The following is a 23,620-nucleotide window of genomic DNA, read 5'->3' as shown; positions in this document are numbered from 1 at the left end:
TTTTAAAAATTATATATTTGAATAAAGAGATGTAGCAAGAATGGAAAAAAATCAGTAGCACCTGTATGTGCAAACAATACAGGTAAGCACACAGGACATCTGGGTCCTACTCTCCCATGTGTATTTTAGGTATTTTTGCATCATATTCCTCTAATGAATACAAATTTTGTCTCTCAAACACTTTAAAACCCCATATATAGCATAAAAGAGCACGTAGCTGTCTATAAACATAATTATGGATTTTAAAAAAAACACTTCACCAGAGTCCAGATCCCTTTAAACTTTGCATTTTTATTACAATCTGCCCACTCCTCCAGGAAACAAACAGTGAACCTTTGTGACTTTTCTTTCATGGAAAAAAAGTTAAGTGACCCAGAGGAGGTGCTATGTTATATCAATGCCAAAAGAGGAAAAAAACAGGTTTAAAACAAAAGGGCATCCAAAACTGGGGAAGGAGAAGGGGGAAGGAATACAAGTATATTAGAAAAAGATACAAGTTAAAAAAATCTAATTTCTGCTACTCTTTCAACAATTTTCACAGCCAAAGGAGGAATTCAATACAAAAATGCATTTACAAGGTCATCTTCTGGAATAAAATCCACTTTATAAAGACACTTCATGATGTGCATTTTAGAGTTCTGATCATTCTGACAGTATTTGTTGTAAGGGGGAAATATAATTTGTTCTCTTTTCACTATTCATGGAAAGTAATTAAAAGACTTAATACTGTGGCTTCAATACCATTTCACTGAAGATACCAGCTGAAAGGATTTCATGTTCAGTGAAGAACTATGTGCCTTGAAACCATTCCTATGAAATATGTGTGTTTCAGACGGAAAGAGCAAATTTCACATCTGAGTAAAAGGGGAGAAAAAGAGCATGCATGAAGAAACTGAATAGTGGAAGTCTGCCAGAGTCACATTTCCAGAAATGTGTACTAAAACTGCCCTAGTGCATTGGTTTAAATCTAGTCTAATCAATTATGTGATCCTGCTACTATGAATGACTCGAGAGATTTATGAGTGTCGAAAGGGAAGAGTTTACAAGCAAACGGAAGAGGCCATAGGCCCAAGTTTGCATTTGAGGTTCCTAACACCCACAAGCCCTGCTTTCCTTCCTTCCTATGTACTTTGCTGCTCAAGCATCTATAGCACCAGACAGATAGAAAGTAGCTGCAACAGTGATAATCTCTCTCCAGTAAACAATCACATTGTTTACTAGGTATGGAAGAAGCAGACCTGATGTCCCTGGAAAGAACTATCAACAGACTCATTCTGGCTGCTAGGCTGTAAGATGAGAGAGAATAGGTGTTCTCAAAGTGCCTGCAGGCTAAGCTTGGAAATTCAAGCAAGAGCTCGTAACATTTAAGAACATCTGTACTGCATAAATGTTCCTGCATTAAGTAAAACGTATTGCCAAGTGACAATATTCATGCTATAGATCCCAACATACCCGGAAGAGTTCTATAACCTGACCATCGTATGAAAGACTCCTGCTAGAAGCTCACATTGGCAGCTCTGTATGGTGGCAAACTATGGCTGGGGTTGGGGGAAAGAACTCTTGTTTCAGAGGGGCAAGAAAACACCATTATTATTTTTTTACATTTTCTTTTCAGATTTTATTTGAAATCTAATTCAAGTTGTCAAAGCTACAAAAAAGGGGGAGAGGGGGAAAACAATTGTGTGTGGGTGGGGTTTTTTTCCTAACTCACAACATTCTAAAACAAAATATCACTACTGCCAGCAGATCAGTTATACACATTTCAGATGAAGTTTCTAAACACAAAATCTCATTCTGGGAAGTAGCCACAATGAAGGTATTTTGTACAATATAAAACAATGACAGGTCTACCGATGCAGTTACTCATGAGTATACACGTGCATTCACAAAAAAAAAAATTAGGAATGCTTTTTTTGTTTTGTGTGTTTTTTTAAACAGACTCTTCAGGCACAAAAACAAAACCGCATTTCCAGTAAGTGACAGCATCATAAAAATTAAGAGTTTGTCAGTGTTTGCTCTTCTTTGACTTCTTGTGGGATCTGTGTGGAGAGCGGGATTGAGATCTGGATTTTTTTCCTGACTTTTTAGGTGACCTGGAGCGCGACCTCCTTGATCTTTTGGGTGTCCTTGAGCCAGACGGCGACCTAAAAATAAATTGTATTAATGTCAATAGTTTATTTGGCTTCTGCCTGCCAAGATCAGCCCCATTCTTAGAGTAGTTCAGAACCATGCTGGATCTGATGCACTCTTCCCCAAACAGATTAATTCTATCCTGTAACATGTATGTATAAAAGTGGACAAGAAAATACTACCTGTACCTTTTTACTGCATATGTGTCACCCAAGAATTTTGTAACTCCACAATATTACACAAAGACAACTGTTTCTATTTATTTAGTCAAAGGATGATTCCGGGTTCAGACGACAGGCCAAGCCAAATGATGGCTTAGCTGCTGAGTTACACTGAACAAAAATGGATTTCCAGAAATGAACAGCATTACCTTTTAGCTTTTTTACTGGCATCTCTGGGAGAATCCTTATGAGATGACCTGGAGCGTGAGCTTTCTTTGTGGGATCTTTCAGATCGCTCCGAGCGTTCAGATTTTGGCGACGGTGATTTTGCTCGCCTGCTTCCACAGCTGCGGGACGGGCTGGGTGATGTGCTGTGCCGCCTTTTCCTTTTTCAAAAAAAAAGGAGAAATTATGAGCACCTATACAAAGATGCCCATCACCTCACCAAATATATTAAAGCAGTTTGACATTGCTTTCAGAACATTAAATGCATAAATATTCAAAATCTCCTTATGCACATTTCCAGAGCAATAGGAGTTACAGCGGCAATCAGGCTGCCCATCAAAACTGCATGGTTAAATAAAACTTGGGACTTAATTATACCACCTTAAAAAAACACAACTGCAACTGATTGTCCGAAAACCTATGGTAAAATTTATTTCAGATGCTTAACAGTAATGACTAATATTTGAATTAATCAGCAGTGACTTCAAGCCCTGCTGGGATTGAATACACTCCAGTTCCCAGTACTGAATGGCATTGTATTCAAGATTTGCTTTTGGCAGGGATAAGCTTTACTCTAGTGTTCCTGATTGGCAACTCAAAGGTGTAGCTGATCCAGCTGAAGTCTGTGCCAAACAGCATTTAAAGCCTTCCTGATTATTCCTTTGCAGCCACGCCTTTAGCTGCCCTACACCTGACATCATACAGGTTGGGTGTGCATGGCTTGTGGGGAAACAACCTTGCAGGTTAAATTAGGCCACCTGCTGGGCCAAAATAGGCCCACAGCCTATTGATTCCCCACCAATGCTTTAAGCTATAGCCTTGTTCTCCAGATATTGTAACTTGTATGCACCCTTGTTTGCCGTTTTATCCTGACATGCTTAACATTTAAAAAAGCAACAATTGCTTTAAATGTTCCATTTAAAATGGCTGTACATATTTATTGTCACTGTTATCAGTTGATTGGATGATAGTTTTCTTCTAAATGCCAAGATCCTTGATTGTGAAATTGTAGGGTAAACAATGGCAAGGTTGCAAAAGCAATACTATCTTCACACACACACAAAAATGATAATACTTTCAGTGGGATGCGAGTTATTTTCCAATTCAGACACTCAAATTTAGGTGACCAGAAAAACAATTCAAAAACAGAGTGGCCCCCAAAGGTTCTGCTCTGCTGGTGCAAGAGACTTCTGCTTGCGGAATGTAACTTCCCTTCCTTTCCCCTGCAGCCCACCCCCTCAAAATTGGCTCTGAAGGGTTGGAGGAGCCCCTGGAGCTAATTTTGGGGGCATGCAGGTGGAGAAGAAGGGAAAAACACATTGCCCAGGCTGTATTCTATCTAGCAGTCTTAAGTTATATACCTGTCTTTTCTTGTTGGTGTACATTCTTCTTTCTCTTTCTTCTCTTTTGATCTGGATTCAGATTTCTCTTTGTCCTTCTTGTCTCTTTCCCTTTCCCTCTCCAACTCCTTTTCTTTCTCCTAGATTAAAAGTAATTGGGCACTTCAGAATTTATCATACAGCAAGATGTATCTGTTAATTCATTTTATGCCCTACAAAACAGAGCCAAAGCTTGACATTGAGGGAACAAGAAACAGTCTAAAGCAGCTTCCTATGACCCCACATTAGATCACTGATCCATTTAGCTGAATGCTGTCTATCTACCCTGACTGGCAATGCTGTGTTTCAGAAATTCCATTCCCGGCGCTACCTAGATATATAAGAGAACAAACCTGAGATCTTCTGTATATGCTCTACTACTAACCAACAGTCGTTGCCATACAGTCAAACATTTACAAGAACAAAATCAAGTAGCCACTTTTAAAACAAGCTTGGAAACATCTTTGTCTTCTTAATCGCATTCTTTGGGATTCTCAAACATCTTTAGCTCAAAGCTACAAAACCTTTGGCACTTAACTTCTAAAAAAATGTATCAAGCTAAATGTGCCCGTTATATGTGGCAATGTAATCATTAAGCGTAGTAACCTTAAAATTGAGGTTTTGATGCTAAATCGCTTTAAAAATAGATACAGTAACAACAAATATCATGAAGTTATTGCAGGGCAGTAAATCCCAAGCTATTTATTATTTTGTCTAGTTTAAAGTCTATCACTTTAAGTCTATCACTTTAATCAAGTCTATCACTTTAATATGGTTTAAAAGGTAATAAAGCCTAGTGTCAGTTTCTGTATGCTCATATTCAATTTTAAATGCAGCCCTACCACAAAGCACCTATCACCCACAGAAATGACTTTAGATATCATGCACTTATCTGGATAAGTCTAAAACACTAAACAGGCAAACTATTAACTGCTCCAAAACTATTCTTATTTAAGATTGCCAAGTGTAATGTGAGGCCAGTACCATTCAGTGGGTTGGATCCAGACTGCAAGTGGATTTGAGCCTGAGACCTGCTGCTGCTTGTGCATATCATGCTAAGCAATAACTTAGCATTATAGTCTAAACAGGTTCCAGTAACGTTAATAGAAATCCATATCTAAACTAAATTTAAAAATCCAGAACAGTAGCACTACTTACCCTTTGGAGCAGTTTGTCACGGTAGTGTTCGACCTGTTCTGAAAAACTCTGGCCTGGCTTCTTGGGTCTTTTTCCAGATTCCAACTCATCTTGAAACTTCATTACCTTCAGCTGTGAAAATACACATGCAAACACAGTACTAAGAGTTACCTGCAAGTTTGGCAAAGTTACAACATACACATTTGGATTAGGTTTTTTATTCACTTCGTTTTGGCCCTAGGGTACATGGTTTAGATACATTCACATAAATTTCTCTTCAGTGGCAAGTTCTCAAAACAATTAATTGGTGCAATTACGATATTAAAATACGTATAAAGCTGGCATGTATTTTAATATGTACATTTAGTTTATAATGAAATTTAAACTGACTTTATGGTTTGATCCTTTAAAGCTTTGACTTTTATTTACCATTTTAATGTATATTTTATATTCTTTGTACTGTACATCACTTAGAAGTTTTATTTATCATTAAGCAGTATACAAATTCTGTTTAAAAAATAAATAAAATCCCACCCCATGCCTCAGATTATCAGTGAGGCTGAAGTCTCTTCATCAGGTTCAATAAAAGGAAAATTTAACTTGCCATTACATGAATAAGCCTTGGGTTTGGGAATTCTCCACCACAGTCATGACAAGATCTGAAATTCTTGCTTTTATTTAACCAATTGCAATTTAGCCTTATCCTGGGACAAACTGTTGTTAGCTTTTACCACTGAAACAAGCCAAATTAGGAACACAGGAAGCGACCTTATATCAAGTCAGTCCACTGGTCATCTAACTTAGTATTGTCTACACTGGCAGGTAGTGGGTCTCATTTAAGATCATGCCTGAACCCTAAACCACAGGTAAACCTGAACTGTGATTAATTGAAAGCAACCACAGAGGAGGAGAAAAAAAAGAAAGGGGCTCATTCACATAACGCTTAACAATGGCTAAGCATTACATCTCAACACAACTGCTAAATCTCAAAAAATGAAAGGAAAATTAATGCAGAGTTCCTCGCTCTCAAGTAGGAATGCAGCTTAAAACCTTAATGGAGATCATACAATAAATTTAGAGATTATTATACCCCAATGTAATGACTTTCATTGGGCATTACTACTCCTAATATTTGAGATCATGTTTAGAAAAGGGATCCTTAAAATAAGCATCCATGAATAAGAATCCATTAATCCTAAAGGACCAATCTCATTTTGCAATACAGTTATACTCTTCTCACCAGCAGAGGGCACCCTAGACTTTCCAAGTAGTTATGACTAGAATACACTATTACCCAACAGTTCTTCCTACATTCTAGGAATGCAATAAGTGCTTTAGAAATTCAAAAATAAAAGCGCCACTCTCTTCTAACAATTGAGAAGAGATCAAATATCATCCTTAAATCAAGATTGAATAAAGAGCATAGGCTCCAATAATTATGCAAAATAAGTAGCTTAGAAATATACTTGCTCAGTACATTATGGGCTTCAAAGTTCAAAATGTTCAAGGCTTCTCGTGTGTATGGCTCAATTGTTGCCTCTTCTGCCCTCCCCTATCTATTTCCCAACACTTGCTATGATTGAATAATGCCCTAATTATGTCCGCCGAACTGTGTAATAATTTTTTGCTTGTGCAATTTAAATTTTTCCTCTTCTCCTCTCACACTACCCCAAAATTTGCCCAGGAGGGTCCTCCAGCTTGTACCTATGTTTCCCTTATGTTACATCTCTCAATAATAAAACTATTAAGACCCAGTGCCAGCCTCACATATACATAGTACAAATACAAGTAATTCTTAAATATGATCAAATTTGATTAGCACTCCTGAAATCCAAGTGAAAATTTTGAAAATAGGGAAACTGATTATTTTTATGCTTGATCCATTATATCAGAGTATAAAAATAAATTTTATCAATGTTTTTCTCACACACCTCAATTTCTCTGAGTTTGGCACGCTTTTCCTCACTCATTTCTGAGTACTTGCTTGAAGATTTTGAATCTGACATTTCTTCTCTGATTGGATTGGAGTACATGTGATGCTCCTCTGATTTAGAACTCTGGGTGTCCTCTTCATCTTCACTTTCTTCCTCTTGGCTTTTTAAAAAACGGAAGTACAGGAATTAATTCTCTCTGGGGGAAATCTGCTATGTTTATCATTTTCCAATAGAGCATTTTGTCATTGCATAAAGTCAAGCACAGATACATGTGCCAGCATACTTTGCTTCTATTTTTGTTCTGTAACATCCTCTTACTATTATTATACAATATCCTTTTTATTTAAAATACTAGGCGTGGGCTGCAAAGAAAAATTGAGGAGAGGAACAGCACAGGGAAAACAGGGAGGATGGGTTATATCTGTTTACGCTTCCTCTCAACCCTTCATTCACGCTTTCACAAGCAGAAGCAGCCTTCCATATAAATGTCACTTGCTTGACCAGGAACAGGAAATATAACACAGGTATAATAGAGCACAATGAAGTGTGGCTGCAGTATATCATTGCTGGACTGATTTCAAAGTAACTATGGGAGGGGATACACATCTCAGCGTGAAACCAAAGCAGTGCAAATGTGCATCTGATTTCCCCGTTACTGACCCAGCAATGAATCAACAGTGATTGATCCAACAATGCAAGGAGTGCTTCACTGATGAGGATGCCCAGATCTATGGAAAGCCAGTGCAGCACCTCTCCTTGAGCCAGGATGTGCCTGGATTCAACAAGAAGACCATGTGCCCCAATTTGGCTCCATGCATCCAACTACTGAGAGAGTGCCGCTTCAGCTCCCTCTGAGCCAGTTTGGGGCATCATTTGGGCCCAATCTGACCCCAAATCCAAATAGGGGCCTCACATAGCCCTATGTATATGTAGGGTTTAAAACCTTAATTAAACATGCAGCCAGCAGCCATGGGAGGGAGGGAGGGAGGACAGGCAAGCGTCTTTGCTTGCATCTACTTCTGCCCCACCCCAACCATACATTTAATCAGGGTTTAAAACCCATTACTTTTGTCCTCCCCTTTGCTGAACCCAACCCGGGGTTGCCTCAACCCACTTCAGGCAAATCTCAGATAGACCTGAATCAGTCAGATTCAGTTTGGGATAGAAGCCACATATCTTTTTTTAATGTTTTCCCATAAAACCTGAAAGATCTCCCATATATCTAGGAATCCACTCTTGCCTTTTCTCTAGGCTGTTTTGGCACCCACATCATTTATATCTGAGATACTAATGGAGAAGAGATTTTACCATTACTTTCTAAAATAACTCTACAGAGCCTAACTCACATGGGACACTGAACAGATTTTCACTGGGCGTGGAAGCAGGAATAGACAGTTCTTTGGTCTAACATGCTACCAGAGTCCAGTAATTAAAGGAAACATGTGCATTAATGGATGAGGTTACAACTTTTGTATTTATCCATGGGAGGATTATCTCTTCCCTAATAAGGGACTCCAGAAGCATAGACATTTCACACCCCCATAGCATGTTTGAAATGATCCTTGTTATTGTGTAATATGTTTAGGATCAGAGTGGCCACGGGAAAAGGGGGAGAGAAGACATACAGAACACCTTAATTCTTACTTCTGATTTTCTTCCTCTTCAGATTCCTCATGCTGGTCAAAAAGCTCCCATTTAGATGTTGTTACCGCTAGTAAGGGGGGGGAAATGCAAAAACATTGGCCGGTGTTACATAAAATTATATAAATCTTATTTTTTAAAAAGGTATTTGTAACTATGCTACATAGCAGTTAAATCCTAACTTTTTTATTTAATGGCACTGTTCCAGAATAAGAGCAGCACTTGTGATGTCTGCTAGTGAATTTAAAGTATTGCTTCATTAATATTTAGCAAGAAATGCTGAACTAAAACCCATTTAACTGAAATGTACGTAACGAAAGTGGCAGAAGCTAGATATGACACTAACCTTGAGCTTCAAGTGCAGCTTCATCTACTGCTTCCCACTTTGAAGGGGCAACTTTGAAAATTGGCTCATTTTTTTTAGACTCTTCAGAAGCATCCACTGTTGAATAAAAGATTATAGCAATGACCAACGTTCCAAAGTAGTCCTGCTTAGTATGCTCTCTCTTATATAGGGCACTTGAAAAAGATAAGCCATTTTAAAAGGTGCAGGCTTCAGCATACGTTGCTGCAAGTAAAAGATTACGTGCAGAGCAAGTCTCTGCATGTTTACTCAGAAGCATCCCACCAATGGGATCTATGACCTTGTGCTTTTAGAATGGCAGACCTGAATACTCAGGAAGGGCACATAACGCAATCTTCTAAGGCCAATGCCATTTTAAAGTAAAGGCAGAGGATTCACTTCACATAAAAGCCTACTGCATATGGAAACTTGTATGTCAGGGAGAAGACATAGACAGATATCATAATTCTGGGAGACATGCACTCAAGCCCCTCTAAATTCCAGAATCTGAGCACAAATTATGAGAGGCCTGATCTAAAGCTCTGTGGGATCTAGGAACATTTGAGCTATCCTGTGCAAAGGAGTCGCTGTAGTCTTTCTGCTGTTTTATCATTTTGCACTAGAGATATCAATTTTAGGAGGCATTCAAGATAAACCTGTAATAAAAGGGTTTCTGCCCCAAGTTGATTTATGGCCTAACAAGGTAATGAAAATACAGATCTTGCTTATATTTGATTGAATACCGACAGAATAGTAATAACCAACACACCTCACATCTTCCATTTTTCTACTATTATTCTATGGAAGCCAAATTTCTAATAAAGACACCTGTTCTCAAATCTCGGCAACACCGCATTTTAAACGCCAAAGTACCAGAATAAACGGGGCCTCAATTAAATGTGCGTTTTGCAGTAAGAAAGTGCAGGCTTCTAAGTACACACTAAATTTAGATATTCCTTACAGGGAACACCATCAAGGTCATCATCAAGCGTCTTAATAGGGACTCCGTCAAGATCATCAATTGGAGCAACATCAATAGGAATTCCATCCACATCTTCTAGAGGAGCACCATCAAGCTCTTCCTCAATGGGAGCTCCATCGAGATCATCGGGTACTTCCTGTAAACCAAATGTAAGTTTTATATGCATAGTGTTTTCCTCAAGTTGTTACAGCTTCATTTCAGATACATTTTATGCATTTAGTTCACAAAAATGTGCAGAGCTATTATGTTCACCTCCTATTATGCGGCAATTCACAAATCCTGCACTTTTCCTTGTGGGCTGAAGTGGCCCAGTCTGTGCACCCGATATACAATGTGACATGGGCATCTGCACAATATGTCTGATTCCCCCCGTCTTTCAACCTCCAGCATAACTGTTTTCCACATCTGGATGCTACTAGCACCACTAGTATGCTAGCATCACAGTTCGTTGTACAACTGCACACATAGGAAGTTTCTGGATTTACTCGACACATTAAAAACCTCTGTCAAGTATGCAAAGCGGTTTACCATTCACACAATACATGAAGATGCCAGAAGTAAGACCCTGGTTAGAGATATAATACATTTTCCTCAGGGTCCATAAATGTAGTAGATGCACAATTTCTTGGGGGGAGGGGACACCAATGTTTGTGTTTAATAATATAAAAGAGTTCAGCACATGCAAACACTTTCCAAGTTTCCCTTCAGAAACCAGGTAATAGATCCCATATTCCTGTAGTTCATTTATTGTTTGCACTGCAGTAAGTCTATATACAAAAGATGTAACCTCTCCTGCTTACTTTCTTGAATTACTTCACAAAAGACATCTGGCATGAGTAGTACATGTTTATGGTTTGGATAACCCAATAATTTCGGCCTGGCCTGCACTTCACATGAAATTGTATTTATAATAAACTATGCTTCACACATGCTGCTGAAACTATGGGCATTTTGCTCCTTCCTCAGTGCTACTGTGCAGGGGAGGAGACAAACTGTACTGTGACTTCTTGTCAAACTTAGGCTCCTTTGCTTCTCTCCAAACAAACCATGAGCCGTAAGACAAGAACAACCCTCCATGTGAACCTGGCCCTAAGTTGTTTGTATCTTCTGCTCTAATTACAAAACCAACCAACTCTCAACAACTATACGTTTCTCAAAACTGCTTCTCCTTGCACCTGTGAGGAATTAGCCACAGGTTAGAAATTCTTGGCTCTAACAACTTTTTAGACACATTCCAGCTTCTTGAGACAAATGCCCTAATAGACAACATGTATTTTATTCCGTTAATTCCAACTCTAACCACATAATATGGAAGAGATGGAGGCTGGTCTCAAGCATTCAGGTATTTTAAAATTCTCTCTCACTCACAAACACACACCTGAACACTGATAAAGAGGCAATGCACGTGCTTCAGGTTCCAAGTAATTTCCAATACGTAACTGGTAAATGAGCTAGTTCAAAGGCAAAGGTACGGACAATGTTAACATTCACATTAGGGGAAAACTGTGTTTATGCAACTTCAAATGAAAGGAAAGATTCATTTGGGAACCAAGAGAAGCCTTCATGCCCTAGAGTCCAGCTACAAACCTCTGCTATGATTTCCTTACCTGTAAGGCTTCAGATTCTCTTGTTTGCTTCCAAACGAATAGTACCAATAATGGTCTTATCTCACACTTACCTCCACTTCCTTTTCTTCAATAATATTTACAAGCCCCAAGAAAATATTCTGCAGTTTGATCAAAAATGGTTCTGGATAAATCGCCCAGTCTTCCCATGCTCTGAAGCATGTCATTACCCGTTGCTAAAAGTAGTAAACAATGCTAGTCATTTGTATTGAGAAGTACTTTAAGAACATTACACAAAGCACAATGCCACCTATCTAATTAGCACTGCACCCGTCACAGAACGTTCATATCGGTTTTGATGTGTTTAGTAAACTTGGGGGGCATCCAGCAAAGTCATACTCAAAGCAGACCCACGGAAATCCTTGTTAAGGACTAGAGTCCACTGATTTCAATGGGTCTACTCCAAGTATGACTTGGGTACAGCCAATAAAAACCAATATGTTTGGTGCAGACTGCAATGGAGTGTAGACTGCACTATGTCTATTTAATTGGGTTTTTATTTTCACAGCAAACTATACACAAATTTTGCTTTGCTGAAAAACAAAGTCATTTTTTTCTGACATGAAAGGTTGTATATTTATTGACGGGCAGGTTCCTAATGCAATTTTCTCCCCAGAGAGGCTTGCACTAATTATTTTTTGGCACCAAGCAGAACAGCTTTTATTTAATACTTATATTTTTACAACACTATTTTGTTGGCTGTTCTATATTATTTACATTATATCTTTATAATTTCATTTTTTATGTCAATAAAGGAACAAATGAGGTTGGCTACTAGAGAGGGCATTTCCAGTGTTGGCACCCTCAGAGAGGTCTGTCTTTTAAGGTCCCAGGTGACATTTTCAGTCATAAGTTTTTGGGTTTTTTACTTTCTGTTTGTTGTACTGATGTCATTCTCTGTGGCTGGTTTCACTGTGTGTCAAGATGTTAGTTTCCTATCATATTTTATGCTTTTAATTTTTACTTGTAAATCACCCAGAGGACTTTTGTTGTTAGGTGGTATATAAATATTGGAAATAAAAAATAAACTTCTAAGAGAAAGTTACATGGGATACCACTGAATTAAAACACTTGATAAATTGTATCACCTGTGGCAAGAATTGATATTATTGTTCCACACTACTTGAATTAACTAGCTTACCAATAGCAAGATGTGTGTGCTATGGCCTTGTTAAATTGGTCACTGCAGCTAATCTGCTTTTAGATAAATATCACTGTCTGCTAGTGGTGGTTTCGTTCTTCATTTCCCTCTGAATCAGTTCTCTACATTTCCCATCTCTTCTCTCTGTTGCCCTGCCCAATTATGCATATATATATATGCTTGCCAATTCACAGCTAAACTTCATTTATCTGCTGAAGTGGTCTATGATCCACAAAAGTTTGCATGATAATAAAATGGTTAGTCTTTTAAGTTGCAACGGACGGCTGTTTTCACCCTGAAACTGCTCACTGCATGGAAGTAAACAAATTCAATAAATAATCATACACATACCTTAAAGTTTTCAGACTGTAAATGGCCTTGTATTGTTCGGTATGTAGCATTCAGATCAGAGTATATCTGGCAAAGTTTTGTCTCAAAACTGAAACAACATTTTCATATATTACAGTTTGCATTACTGAGTAAGCCACAGCGAAAGTCATTCAACTTGCATCTAAGCTACAAATATGTGCGCCCAAATTTCTAATTATACAGAAGAGGCCCTAAACACACCCATTTAGGAATAGGTCTAAAATTAGCTTCACGAATAAAACCTTTAGAAAGGTTACTACAATTTGTCAAAATTTATTGCTATAGGCCAACCCAGCCTTTCAAGACACCTAGCACTTGTATATACAATGGAACCTCGGGTTGCAGACGTAATCCGTGACGGAGGCACGTCTGCAACCCGCAGCATTCGCATCCTGAAGCGTCGCGTCTGCGCAGGCACGATTCAGCACTTCTGTGCATGCACAAAGCACGATTCAGCACTTCTGTGCATGCACAAAGCGCGATTTAGCGCTTCTGCGCATGCGGCGAAACCCAGAAGTAACCTGTTCCAGTACTTCGGGGTTTCCCGCGGTCCGTAACCCGAAAACACGCAACCTGAAGCGTCCGTAACATGAGGTATGACTGTATTCACACATACAGAGAGCGAAATTATCCTAGTTTAACAATGAGTGCATGCTACAGAGGAAAGTTACACAATTTTAAGTTGGCTCCAAATTGATCAAGTGTAAACATTTTTTTAAGGATTGGTACTCCTATAGATTTGTCAAGGTGCCAGACAGTACTACAAGGTAGCACATGCAAAATTCAAAATCTACAAAGGTTTTTGACTTTTCTTGAAAGTTTAAAATGTTGATACTTACAATTTTCTGTAATATGAAGCATTGGCAACCTTTGCAGAAGAATTGTACAACACATCCGACACCAAATATAATCTTGCAATCTGCAAAAAAAATTTAGAAGTGTTATCAATATTACTGTTCCACAAATAACTTTGAAAATCCAGTTGAAATTGCCATTTTAAGAGAACAGCATACCAGTTTTTAAAAAATAAATAAATAAAGCCTGTTCAAATGTGCACGATATAAACTCCTGCTACAAAATGCCAAACTATCCAAAGTTCAGCACCAAAATACTCAATGTCCCACTTCTGAAGAAAAAAGTTTCATGAACAGTTGGCACAATCTGACAGAAGGCAAATACCTATGCAATTTATTTTTAATCAAAGAAGAAAAACACAAAAGGAACATGTGGCTATTACAAAGCTTTACAACTACGGTAGAAGACAATTTTAATTAAGCAAAAAGCATCTTTCATAGTTGGTTATTACTATATACATAGATACTGATTGCTTTGCAGCCAATCAGCAATGCACAAATTTACACACAAAACATAAAAACTGTTGAGAAATCAATCATACCTTTTTAGGAAGTGGAGTCTTCAAGATGGATAGTGACTCAGCAATGCAGTCTACAATTTCTTCAGCAGCTTCAGCATTATTAAGACAGAAAACCATTGCATCTCCAATATCATTCTTACGCGGTGTTAACCCACGCAGGATTTCCTCTAACTTGTCCCTCTGTCTAAAATTCCAGTTTCAAATTTTTAGAAAACTTAGCAACACCTTTTCTGTATATTTATAAATGAGCCTTATTGAACATTCTATTTCAGAGTCAAAGTAACTGAGAACAATCTGCAATACATTTTTTTACTGAGACGAGAGAATTTTAGTAGTAGTTTATCATTTTCACCCATACTCAACAGGAGGGGAAACATGGATGTTTAGAAATTAGTTACTTCTAAGAAACTTTGTGTTAGGATGCTTTCAAAAAAGTTGGCCAGCTCTTCCACATACTGGGATTTCTGTGTAGGCTCCTATCTCTACACATTGGAATAGTGCAGATGAGCTATCACTTGTCTATGTGAAAAGATGACATATTAGGTTCTTTAAAGATGCTTACTCCTCCTTAAGTGCACCCTTCTTGCTAGGTTCCTCTACGAATGCTTCAGGCTCTTGTTCTTCTGACATCCCATGGAGATACGGATTTAAAGGAGGCGGCCTCCAAAATGACCCATTTTTAAACATACGGAAGTCTTCAGTCCTCCATTTGGTTGGTGATTCACCCTAAAAAAACCACACACACACAACCATGGTCAAAGCAACCAGTATGCTGATCACAGGTAATATTAGAAGTTGCAGTTAAAAGTATTTTTACCTGTAGAATTGAATAAAGCTTCCACCGGTAGTATACATGGGCTGGAGTCTGGTTCTCAAATAAAAACCTAAATAAAAAGCAGAGGGTGTGAAATCAGAGCATGTCCCTAGTGAGATCACTAACATAAGGAAAAGCAGCATTTTGACACCAGAAAAAACCTAGTTTCTACCACTATACCACACCCATACCATTCTTTGATCTATGCAACATTCAGATCATCAAGACCTAGATCTTACAAGTAGCAGATCTGGTAGCCTACCAGTATTTGCACTGTACCACTTCAGGCTGCAGATGAATATTCACATGAAACACTATTCAATCATAAGAGAACGGGAGTGAGAGAGATTTTGTGATTCTTATATTGGAATTTTATGTTGTGAACTACCCTGAGATTCTACAGGTATAGGGGCAGTATACAAATTTAATGATGATGATGATGATGGTGATGATGAGAGGAAGAAGAAGGCACAAGACTGACATGTCAAGGAAAAGGTTAGGTAAGTTTCCTATTTTCTGTCTTTTTAAAAAAAGAAATATAGTCAATTGTGTCTGAAAAGGTGAACTACACACAAATACTTGAAACCTCATTTTCTGCTTGTGAGAGCTATGCCTACAAAGTAGTTGGGTTTGCATAAATGCCTGTGAATAACTGCACACAGCAGTACTGAAGCAACAATGACGGTACATGCGACAAAGACAGCACTGAACGGAAATAGAAAAATAAGCACCTGAACATTGGATTGTTGATTTCTCTGTTCATAATCATGGCTTCAAACATAGGTCCTTCACGCACCACAAACTCTATCATTCGATGTATCAGCGCAAGCAAATTCCTACAACAACAACACAGTTAAAGAAAAATTGATTCAGACCTAACACTAAACAAACTACACTCCACCTAAGGTATTAATAAATGGAGAAGATTATTTTTGCTGCACAGTTAAGAAGATTTATACAAATTAAGAATTTGGAGCAGTGTTCTGAACACCATGATGGGCAAAAATAAAACTAGTATAAAGTAGTAGTAGGTCCTGTGGCTCATTGAATTATATTAGAAAGAGAAATGCAGTATTCTTTTCCAGTTTGTTGTTCACTTTTGCCTGAATCGGAACTAATGCAATAAAAACTGTGTTTCTAAATATAATAATGTAATTCTATGCACACTTATCAGGGAGTAGGACCACTGAAACTCAATGGGGCCTCCTTCTGATTAGACATGCATAGAATTGTGCTGCAGAACAATACTCTCGTTTGATAAAATCTTTTGCTTAAGCTCAATTAAAATTTAAAATGTTGTGCATACACACACAAATGCTAACAATCAAAATACAACAGAGGTGGAAGGAAACGGTATGGCAGCTTATGCTTCAGTACTGCTGAAAGTTGAGTGCCTAAGAACCTGATCTTAATCAGGTTCCTTGGATGAGAAGCCACCAGGATACAATTTTCATTTTACTTTCAAGGACACTAGGAAGAACACTTTTCTTCAGGCGAGTATTTATTCCATGAAAAGGTAGCTGTCAACTGTGACAACATACCGCTTAGTAATAATAATTATTGAGCCACAAGTTCTAATCGCTTCTCTACCATGAACAATAATTTTCAGTCATTAGGCATTTCAAATTGCACTCAAGGATTTAAGTCAACTCATAAAAAAATGTAAAAATCAACTACTACAATATAGTAAGAAAAGTTTTTAATTTTGGAATATATCAGACTTGCTTACATCCTAAGTTAAGACAGGTCAAGGAAAGAAAGTTTATTGTCCCTTCGTCTGCCTGTAACCACCTGAGCTTCCACAAATGCTTGACTGGAGAGCCAGGGGCCCTCCTCCAAAATGAGAGATGGAGTGGGAAGTTACCCAAAACAGGAGGTGGGGGATCCAGCCCAAAGTGAGCTGGCCAGCTTTGGCCACATCCAAAATTGCTGAGGAGTTCCCCCACCCCAACCCTCCAGAGAGGCTTTTCATGGGGTACAGGTGGCTGCAGTAGAAGAAAGTTGAAAACTTTTCTTCCATCAAACTCCATTAAATTAATTTATCTTCAGATACAAGCCTTTGACCGCAATCCAGAGAAGAGCAAAGAGATCCATACACACTGGGGCAGGGTATTGTTTTTTTTAAAAAAGAAGTATTTTTTCTGAACAGCAGTAGCTTGTGCTGCACTATAAGCTGCAGTTTAAGCTTTCCAGAGTTTAAAAAGAAATCAATCAAATCAATGAAAAACCCATGGTGCATGCATGCTCATTTGCACATGAAAAGGGCTTCCCTGGGTTGCTCAGTTGTATACCAAGACAGATATCACAATATGTAATAGGTATTAGAATAAAAGCAGTACATTTCCCCCCCAGCAGCCCCAATTTCATCCTACTACAGATGTTATTTGCATTAAATCAAAGCAGTATTGGCTTCCTGCCACATTCAAAAGGTGTTTGTGACTACTAAACGAGATGCATGTCTCAGTATTTTAAAACTACAATTATTCCTAAGTGTCATACTCTGCTTAATGCTTTTCATAGATCTTCAATGTGCATATCATTGCACGTTAGGACTTTGTCCAATCTTAATCACTCACAGGTAATGCACATCTGTTTGACAACTTAAAAAGGGAAATCTCTTCCTACCTTCATGAATATTAGGACTATTCTTACTACAATTAAAACATGCTGTTAACTACTAGAAGCAGCCTAGAAGTCTTATCCTAAAAACTTTCTATGATCATCCAAGAACCGCTGCTCAACACACATTCCAAATAACTTAGTAATCATTTTACTCACTGCAGTTTTCTGGAAGTCTCGAGTGAAAAAAAAATCTGAGTATGTACAAACTGTATTTGAAAATACCAATAGCAGGAAGTCATTTTTGGTTTTGACCTTTAAGAACCTTTGGGATCACATTACTTACAATAATTGGGCATATTCAGTAGTGGCACACAAGTTATAAAAAGCTATTAACTGAGGTGCCTGGGCTTCACAATAAGCCCTGATGGTAAGCCACTTCTCCTTTAGCACAAACCTGCCCTTCTTTGCATTCCTTTGATACATTTGAAAGTATTACATTCCCCCCCCCCCGCATAATGTTGATTCTGCATATCAGTCTCTTATGCTCCAAATGAAGTTTTTAAAAAATTAAACCAAACCCTTTATCAAGGAATAAGAGGTCTGCAGCATCCAATCTCTGAAAACTTTGCATCACACTCAGGTGCGACAACAGGACAGGATGGCAAAGTTGTTAAAGTTGAGCTTCAATCTTACCACTTCTTACTGTTCAAAGCTGATGCTCTTGCATTTTGGTCGCTGAACAGCATCACAGATAAAACTAATTTACTAAAAATGTTGCGGTCTCAGTAGATCAAAGCATATACGGGAAATATTCATTAACTGTTTCACCAAAATTATGTCAATAGAATTTCTAGTAGGAGGCTCAAAATGCTTCATATTAATACTTTCAAATACAGTTATAGATGTACATAGGAACAGTTTCTATGGCACAGACTGAAATGCGGCAGTGAGCAAAATCGGAGCACTGCTTTTTCTAAAAGATATTAATTTAAACGCTAGCCAACAATAATCTATCTAAATGTTTGCAAGCACGTTCTATTGGCCCATCTCAACTATCCCCCATTGCACTAGTACTCTTCAACACCAGAAGCTGCAACTCCTCTACGTTAATACTGCGTGTTTTATGTATGGAAAAGATGTCTTCACTGCTCTCTCAAAAACTTACAGCCTTGCTACAAAAGTACTAAGAATGTTCATGACAAAAAACAGTGTAGCATGAAAGGATGGTAGTTTAAAAATTTCAAACATTAAGTTGGCCAACAAAAAAGTCTTTTCAGTTATAATAAAACCACATTAATTGGAGCCGATCGTACCAGTGTCTGGTCAAAAACTGTATACTTTCCCAATCCATCCCATGATGTTTTCCTGGTCCCCCGCTGCCGCAGACAGTTCAGCTGGTGTTGCTCACCAAGGCCAATGTCAAAGAGAATTTGAATTCTTTGGTGTTCCTTTTTCTTTCTTTTTTTAAAAGCAAGTGTTTGTGTTACAATGTTTGAGAATAATTTTGTGCTTGGCTGAGCAAGGGTATGCCTAGCACTTACACTGCACTGATCATGAGTTACACCCTTGGTGTCAAATCTCTGGGCTATGTAGCTACTTCCATGTTTAGACACTCCTAACTCGGGGAAACAAAACGTAATTGGGGCAAGTGCAACAAAACAGCCTTTAAGGAAACATTACAGAAAAGAACATATAGTTATCCTAACTTCAGTAACCAAATTCTTCTAATGATCCCAATTTTATATCCTCCATTAAACCTTCTGATAATGTAAGTAGCATTTATATCTTTCTGGTTATCTGTGTTGTTAAACAAGAGTGCCTAACTTGTAGCTCTGCAGATGGTGTTGGACAACTGCCATAATTCCTTACCCTTACCATGGTGGCTGGGGCTGATGGAGTGTTCGTAATCTAGCAACATCTAAAGGGTCACAGGTTAGCTGAGTAAATGTTTATGGGATACTCTCAGGCTATCTGGATAAGAAAGACTATACTGCTATACCCCATTAAGCTATCAGTCATTTGGCAAATCTATATACCACTCAGAATTTTACTGATATACAGAAGTCTTCATTCACCTGCAAAAATAATCCCATATTTAATCCGTTTAAATTATTATTCTGAACTGAAATACTAGTTAAAATAAATGAAACCTCAATTTTAATATAGATCCCAACATTCACACTGCCAACCTGGGTGGTATAACCATTGCTCAGTCAAGCCTAAAACTTTCCTCAACATGACACTTTTTCTGTAAAATTCCAAAAGGGGATATTTGCTATATTTAGATCAGTAATAATAAAGAAAAAAATGTACCTTTCTGTTGGGATAACCACTTTGACTATGGCTTGCGACAGAGTCTGTATATGAAGTCACATCAGATAATAAACATAGAATATGTGAGTATTGTTAACAAGTAACAAGCAAAAAAATACATATGCATTGAAAATACTACACATCTATCACAAGTTTTGCAGGCAATCACTGCTGCGAAGTTATACACTACGGATTTACATAAAGAGCAAATGGCTGTGTGCAGCGAACCACTGAAGGTTCACGAATTTCAAAGCACTAGAACATTCCTGAGAGAATGCACATCAATGCACTGAATAAGTACTATACTGGCAATGGCAGCAATCTAGAGGAGTGGGCAGGATCCGTGCACACAGCAGGGCTTTTCTTTTTCCTAACAGCAATTCCCCTCTACTGCATCAGTAGCCATTTCCAAAGGCCTCTTGCATTTTGGAAACAGTTTCTTAGTACAGAATAGGGGAAAAGCTTTAAAGGAAGTGGAAAAATCAAAACCTTACTGTGCCCTGGCAAGTCCACTACATGCATATGAAGGGGCTTGCTAGATGAAAGACCAATGTAAAAAGAAAAAAAGAAATCTTCTTTCCCTTCCATTTGCTACTTGGGTCCTGCACAAACTATAGCTTATGATTTACTTAAGCATGGTTAAGTAATCAGGCTGTGAGACTATGTGCTCCTTTCCATCCCCTCCTTTCTGAAGACCGATTTCTCCAATCTGCACCATTGGCTTTAACCACAGTTAATCATTACATCTGCAGTAATACTGACTACAGTTAAGGCTAATCAGGACTCTCACTTAACCAGGATGAGAATCCAAGCTTGGACCTTTGATTTCAGATCCTGCTTGGGGGAGCGATCCCTGGGTAGCCTTACTCACAGCCAGCAACACTGCCAACACAACTGTTAGCCATGGTTAAGGCCAACAATGGCCAATTTACACTTCAGAAAGTGATGGGGCACACAACCTTGCAGCCAGCTCTCAATTCAAACAAGAGTGTTACATTTGCACTGGCCTCTAGTTCCCAACCCTTCCAACTCTAAAGAACTTTACAACTTATTATATCATTGTGACCTTACACTTGGTTTTAAGATATACTTACCATGTTCTAAAGACTAATATCCTTTTAAATATCCTGCCCTCTTCAGCTACTGAATCAATGTCTGAAATAATTTTCTTCATTTAAAAAAAAAGCTAATTGTGAGCTCGTTTTAGTGTTAATTTATCTGCCTGGATTTAAAATTTAGCCTTTTAAAATGAAATAATTTAGATAATGCAAATCTGGCAGCTAACAAAAAGGGGGACATAAGAGGGGAAAAAACCAGGGAGCGTGGAGGGGGAAAAAACCCCAAGACGGCCAGATTTAAAAGTGCAATGAAAAACAAGGCCCAATTCTGTGGCATAAATATACCAAGGCAATGCCTCTGAAATGAGGCTTCTTAAGCTAAGCCAGGGAACAACTCAGTTTTAGCTAAGACCTGGACAGTGCAATTCTATAAAGACAATATTAAAGACTACCATAGATTTAGCATTTATAAAGATGAGGTATGGCCCTGGTTAACTTTTTACCTTCTCAAAATCCTCCTTGTTTTTGGGCGGCGGCAACATTGGAGCATTTGGGTTCTTCAACCTCTCTCTGGGCTGAGCATTAAATGGCAGGCCTGAAGGAGGTGGCGGGAGAGTATGCTCCATCATGGAGGGGGGAATATATATAGGATGTGGAGGAATAGGAACAGCTTTGCCCCAGCCTAGTTTCATTTCAAAAGACATGATCATCTTGCCTGCCAAATGAAAGATTGCACTGGTTTAGAAATATGCAAGTTGAAAGAAATAGCAGTATTTCAATGAAAACAAGTGGTGTCCACATAAAAGCTCACTTATTGTGTCATGTATCAAAGAATAATGATGACTGCTGCTGCCAGAATGTGAATTCTCCCCTCTCCGCTAAGTCCTGCAATCTCAGTTTTATTTAGGAGAAATATATGCTTCCAATCCTTAAGAAGGACAAGGGTAAGAATCTGGCTGGGCATACTGTGTCTATAGCAACTAAGCATTGCTGACCCTGAAGACCAGCAAGCATAGTAAAACTTTATTACATATAAACGAGTTCTAGTTCAAGTAGCGGAATACTCACTCGCGCACCTTCAACTTTTACGAACTGCCTTTTACGACACTTCCGGGTCACGTGGCCAGCGTGACGAAGCTGCTCTGGCGAACCGGCACCAGAGCAGCACACGGAAACGCCGTTTACCTTCCCACTAGAAAGCGGTACCTATTTATCTACTTGCACTTAATTGTGCTTTCGAACTGCTAGGTGGGCAAGAGCTGGGACCGAACGACGGGAGCTCACCCCGCCGCGGGGATTCGAACCGCCGACCATACGATCGGCAAGTCCTAGGCGCTGAGGTTTTACCCACAGCGCCACCCGCGTCCCTAATACTTGCATAGGGTGTACAAAAGTGGCATTTTTTTCCCTCCCCCTTTCCTGGATTCTTTCATTCTGGAATCTTGAAAGGAATTCCAATGCTACCTCCTAGCCTTCACCTTTTATTAATTTGTGCCCCACGTGGGAATGATTAATGTAAGCAAAGATGTCTCTTTTTTGTCTTAGTTCCACTTGAGTTGACTCAGAAGGGTTCTTCTAAAATTTAGAGAACCCCACAATGGGGGGAAAAAACATGGAGCACAACTGAAAGAAAATATACCTCTACCCCCAATTAATTTCTACTAAAAAGTACATTGCTTCTCCCAATGCTTTTCCTCAAATGTCACATTTCAAAAGTTTTTTTGAAACCCTCCCTTTACCGTTTAAGTTCTTTAGCGCACGTTCAGCATCTCTCCTATTCATGAAAGCAACAAATCCACAATTCCTCTCTCTCGCTCTTTCTTCATCAGTTCTTGGCCACATAATTTTGACACTTGCCAGAGGCCCAAAGCGTCCAAATTCTTGACACAGCATCTCTTCATTCATCTATAGCAAATAGGAAGAAACCAGAATGTGATTCAACGGTTTCCTTTCAACTGGACACAAGAAGAAACCAGCTAAGGAACCAGGCATTGTAAAAGCGTTATGAGAAGGCCATGAATAAGGCAGACACAGTTTGAAGGCTCACTGTCATAGCACCAAATCATGGATTGGAACTAGTTCTAAGACATACTAATCTGGTGTACCTTTAACTTGCAATACAGATCTACTTCCTTGCTCACTGACATAGCATGTGGCCACTTATCCTGTAATTTATTCCAAGGTATGGGAATGGTGAAAAATCTGCCAAATATATGCTGGTCCAAAAGCCTAGGCTGTGTGAGGAGAAACAATTGGCCACTCCTCCCCAGACACAGCAGGAAGGTGGAGGGGAGAGTGAATCAATAGGGGAAAGGTTAGCCATAAAGCAGAAAGACTAACAAAAAAGATAAAGGGAAGTGCAAGTGGGCAAGCAGAATTTTTTTTCTTTTCTGTGGCTTTTATGCCTGGCATGAGAATGCTGGTATCTCAT

The 23,620-nt window shown here is 38.7% G+C and overlaps 1 protein-coding gene across 5 annotated transcripts in view; it reads right to left on the bottom strand.

The window, feature by feature from the left end:
* Positions 1–271: 271 nt before the first annotated feature.
* U2SURP (U2 snRNP associated SURP domain containing) overlaps positions 272–23,620 on the bottom strand; it is a 35,419-nt gene continuing 12,070 nt past the window's right edge. For 3 of the 5 annotated variants that reach the window (XM_053390187.1, XM_053390188.1, XM_053390189.1), the window contains exons 10-27: positions 22,929–23,094; positions 21,693–21,904; positions 20,132–20,175; positions 15,988–16,092; positions 15,260–15,326; positions 15,005–15,168; positions 14,464–14,626; positions 13,907–13,986; positions 13,050–13,137; positions 11,611–11,733; positions 9,912–10,068; positions 8,954–9,049; positions 8,611–8,677; positions 6,964–7,126; positions 5,054–5,164; positions 3,878–3,996; positions 2,501–2,677; positions 272–2,144 (exon numbers count right to left, since the gene is read on the bottom strand). In XM_053390187.1, the coding sequence (XP_053246162.1) occupies positions 2,006–2,144; positions 2,501–2,677; positions 3,878–3,996; positions 5,054–5,164; positions 6,964–7,126; positions 8,611–8,677; positions 8,954–9,049; positions 9,912–10,068; positions 11,611–11,733; positions 13,050–13,137; positions 13,907–13,986; positions 14,464–14,626; positions 15,005–15,168; positions 15,260–15,326; positions 15,988–16,092; positions 20,132–20,175; positions 21,693–21,904; positions 22,929–23,094 (2,241 nt within the window). In that variant the 3' untranslated portion in view covers positions 272–2,005. Of the gene's footprint in view, positions 2,145–2,500; positions 2,678–3,877; positions 3,997–5,053; positions 5,165–6,963; positions 7,127–8,610; positions 8,678–8,953; positions 9,050–9,911; positions 10,069–11,610; positions 11,734–13,049; positions 13,138–13,906; positions 13,987–14,463; positions 14,627–15,004; positions 15,169–15,259; positions 15,327–15,987; positions 16,093–20,131; positions 20,176–21,692; positions 21,905–22,928; positions 23,095–23,620 lie in introns of those variants that run through there. The other 2 variants (XM_053390190.1, XM_053390191.1) reach the window with 2 other exon arrangements.

This window comes from Podarcis raffonei, chromosome 5 (assembly GCF_027172205.1).
Source record: "Podarcis raffonei isolate rPodRaf1 chromosome 5, rPodRaf1.pri, whole genome shotgun sequence".
NCBI lineage: Eukaryota > Metazoa > Chordata > Lepidosauria > Squamata > Lacertidae > Podarcis > Podarcis raffonei.
Note: the sequence above shows the minus strand (reverse complement) of the source record. Positions and strands in the feature narration are given on the sequence as shown.